Below are 3,425 nucleotides of genomic sequence, written 5' to 3'. Positions count from 1 at the left end.
TTCAACTACGACAGAGAACAGTTCAGCATCAGACCATTACCGGAAGTGCCTGTTGCTAGTGGTTACACTCATTTGGACTATTCCGCATCCGTTCTGTCTACAAGAAACAACTTTACACATCTAAATAAGGGTTCCAACGTTAACCCAGGTAATTAATTTGACCGCTTTCATTTTTGGGGTGTGCAAGCCATCATCAAGTGTATTCGGATAGTAATCTTAGTATATTAAATAATAATACAAACAGATACAAACTTTCAAAAACGTGTAAAGAGTTTATATTGTCGTCATTTGTTTTGCATTAAAATTAATATACAGTTTGTAAGTTTAAATCAACACAAATAAAACTGCAATTTTAAAATTGAAAAAGTGAACTTGATGTATCATTTGATATTTGCAATCAAAATTTATTAAATTGCAAATGCGTTATTTATATCATAGTGTTTGGTGTCGTTTTCATCTACGCTGATATGGAATTTAGTTTAGAAAATGCTATCGGGTTGTATTGTATTGGATATTCATTTATTCTGCTGCTTGATCGTCTATTTTAAAATATGTGTTTTAGAATAATTATCTTATATTAGTGTTTACTTTATGCTGTCTCGTTCATAGCATTCCCCGGCCGATGGCTTTACAACGTTACAACTATAACCGGATCCATGTGGAACGAGACCAGATGTTTGCAGTTCGTGAAGGAAAATAACAGTACATTAAAGAGCTGGATTACAGAACAGCTTGTGTACGCAGTGCCCTGCCCCTGTCAATTGGTGCTTATGTTAGAGGTATGAGATGATATCATGTATTAGCTTAAATTAGTTTATGAAGACTACTACATTAAGACGTACTAACATTTAAGTTATAAATGTTATTTTTTTAATAACAAATATACCCATTTGACTGAATTAATAAGTACACGTTAACTGCGTTTAAATTAAAAGAATAACATAACCAATAGGCACTTTCTTTATTTCTATGTTATTTGAAAATGAATTCGCCTCTATTCAAAACCTACTTCAAATATATGTTTTACAATTGTTTTTAAGTGTTATATATTTTATATTACTTCATTCTTTTTACGTCCGTTGGGCTTTTTAAACATTAACCGATAGACAAATATTTTCATGATGCCGTATGCAACCTTCCCATGGTATTCTGTTTTAGGATTACGAGTTTACTCAGAAAGATGAGATATTGCCGGATATAGGAACCAAGTTCACCCACACTACATGCTACCAGTCTTGGTTTTTCAGCGCCTATGGTATCAAACAAAGATGCTGCTACATGTAAGTTAGCATATTTGATTTAAGTATAATTATATGTGGAACCTGTGATTCATTCAACGTTATGCATGTTAGGCGTTAAAGTAGTTTACAAGTGATCGAATAACTTAACTTATGTGTGTCTGTTCGTGCGTGTGTGTGAGCGTGTGTGATATCTATTTCTGCCAACCGTTACTTTAACAATACAACGTTTTCAGGTTCAGCAGACTTCAGTCTCAGTATCCGGGGGCTGTAGCAGCGGAGTTTGAGAACACCACCATTGCATCACTCCTCCAGGAAGGCTACTACCAGTGCTGCTCTCCTGAGGGCAGCCAGAAATACTGTCACTTGTACCAGCAGATCAATCCGCCTGATGACTGCTCCAGATACACGATCAGCGATGAGGTACCTGTAGGAGACAGGAGAGACAGTCCACAGATTTAAGACGTGTCGGTGGATGTGGAAAAATTAGCCACATTGTTGACAGTTTTCATGACGAGTCAATGTTTGAATGTATGTACAGGAATATGTTGAATATATTTGGGGTCAGGTAGAAATCAATATAATTTATTTCTCCGGTAATCATATACATTGACTTCAGGTGACAATTTAACGTTTTGAATTGTGTGTGTGCTGTTGCGAAGTCGTGTTATGTAATGTATATCATTTGTTCCTTCCTATCGTGCACATAATAGTTATATGCATATAGCAGATGATGATTGATAATTGTAGTGCGTGTATTTTTATGATCATGAGATACAAAATAGGAATATACTGAGTTTAAATCCTCATATGAAAAATAAGTTATATACAAATATCTTCAAATTTATAATTCGATTGCCTTAAGCTCAATTGTAAGTACTTGCAGGCTTTTTTTGAAGTGTGTATTTTGTTTTATTTTCTTTCATCTGTAAGCTTGCGTTTAATCTTGTTTTAGTAGTTTCCGTAAAGGCTATGGTTCTAAATATGCACATAGTATAAACTATTGTTGTTGCTTTCATTGAATGACTCTTTATTTTTTGCACTTAATATATTGATTATGGAGAACATGTGTTTAGTTAGATGTATGTTTCTTTCGTCGTGCATAGACCGATCTTTACAAATGTATACGCATTCATGCCTTGATTTCACGAGTTGAAGCAATATAAACTTATTCAATGAAACAATATAAAATGATTAAGCCCAATGAGAAACATAGAAATAATAATCGCATAAGTCAGCGCGCCAACATCATGTTCTATGCATTGTTTAGTTTAAACCTATTTATTTTAGCAATATTGCATCGAAAGTCTCAGGCTTATTGAAACGCTCTCGAGTTCGTTTCCTGGCCTAGAATCAGTACTTGGTGTCTTCGTGAAAGATCTAAAGAACGCTCCAACGGTAGGGATCGAACCCATGAGCTCTCGGGCTCTAGGCGGACACCATAACCATTACACAACGGCGACCTATGCATTGTTTGTTAATATATCGTTAATAGTAATAGTTGGGTCTGCATTCAATGGTTTGAACATTATACCATTCCTTTTTGAAACACACGTACACATTATTTTCGAGTTCTCCCTCAGAATTTATACATTAACACATTTTCCATAACATACCTGAAGGGACGTTCCCATTGCCACTTGGCATTTGCAAATGCCGTCTATATATTGCACATTGACATGTAATAATCAATTGGCAAATGCAACTCAACAATTCGCAATTGACTATAAACACATTACCCGCTCCTTGTTCGCAATTGGGTAATCGGGATTAAATAATGCATATATAGAGAGAAACTGTCTTTATATACGATTGTTACCTGTTTACTAATTAATCAGTTTATACGACCTGGAATCATGCAAATCATACATGTTAACTTTCAGGTTATCGTCATGTATTTCCATGCTGTTGGCTGTGCGCTGTCTGCACATTTTTATATAAAAAAAAATAGAAAGTATAGTCTTCATCAAGTGGACGTAAAAATAAAAATCTTAATGTAAACAACTTAGATTTAAATGGTTTTTTTCTAATCCGAGATTGCATTTATCTTGTATTTACTGTTCTTGCTATTTCACCGGAATTGTAAAATAAATAAAGTTACGTCATCCACTAACTTCGCAATGCACTTGATTACTTCCTTTCACTAATGACATTTAAAACATTGTAAGTTGTACTGATATAAAAACT

The 3,425-nt window shown here is 34.4% G+C and overlaps 1 protein-coding gene across 1 annotated transcript; it reads left to right on the top strand.

The window, feature by feature from the left end:
- The first annotated feature begins 726 nt into the window (after positions 1-726).
- On the top strand, positions 727-1,700 carry LOC127853900 (uncharacterized). Its single transcript, XM_052388701.1, has 3 exons — positions 727-779; positions 1,159-1,280; positions 1,475-1,700. Exons 1-3 carry the CDS (start codon positions 771-773, stop codon positions 1,698-1,700), a joined length of 357 nt encoding a protein of 118 aa, XP_052244661.1. The 5' UTR covers positions 727-770.
- The last annotated feature ends 1,725 nt before the right edge of the window (positions 1,701-3,425 follow it).

Source organism: Dreissena polymorpha, chromosome 12 (assembly GCF_020536995.1).
Source record: "Dreissena polymorpha isolate Duluth1 chromosome 12, UMN_Dpol_1.0, whole genome shotgun sequence".
NCBI classification, from domain to species: domain Eukaryota; kingdom Metazoa; phylum Mollusca; class Bivalvia; order Myida; family Dreissenidae; genus Dreissena; species Dreissena polymorpha.
The sequence above is the reverse complement of the archived record's forward strand: the minus strand, read 5'-3'. Positions and strand labels throughout refer to the sequence as shown.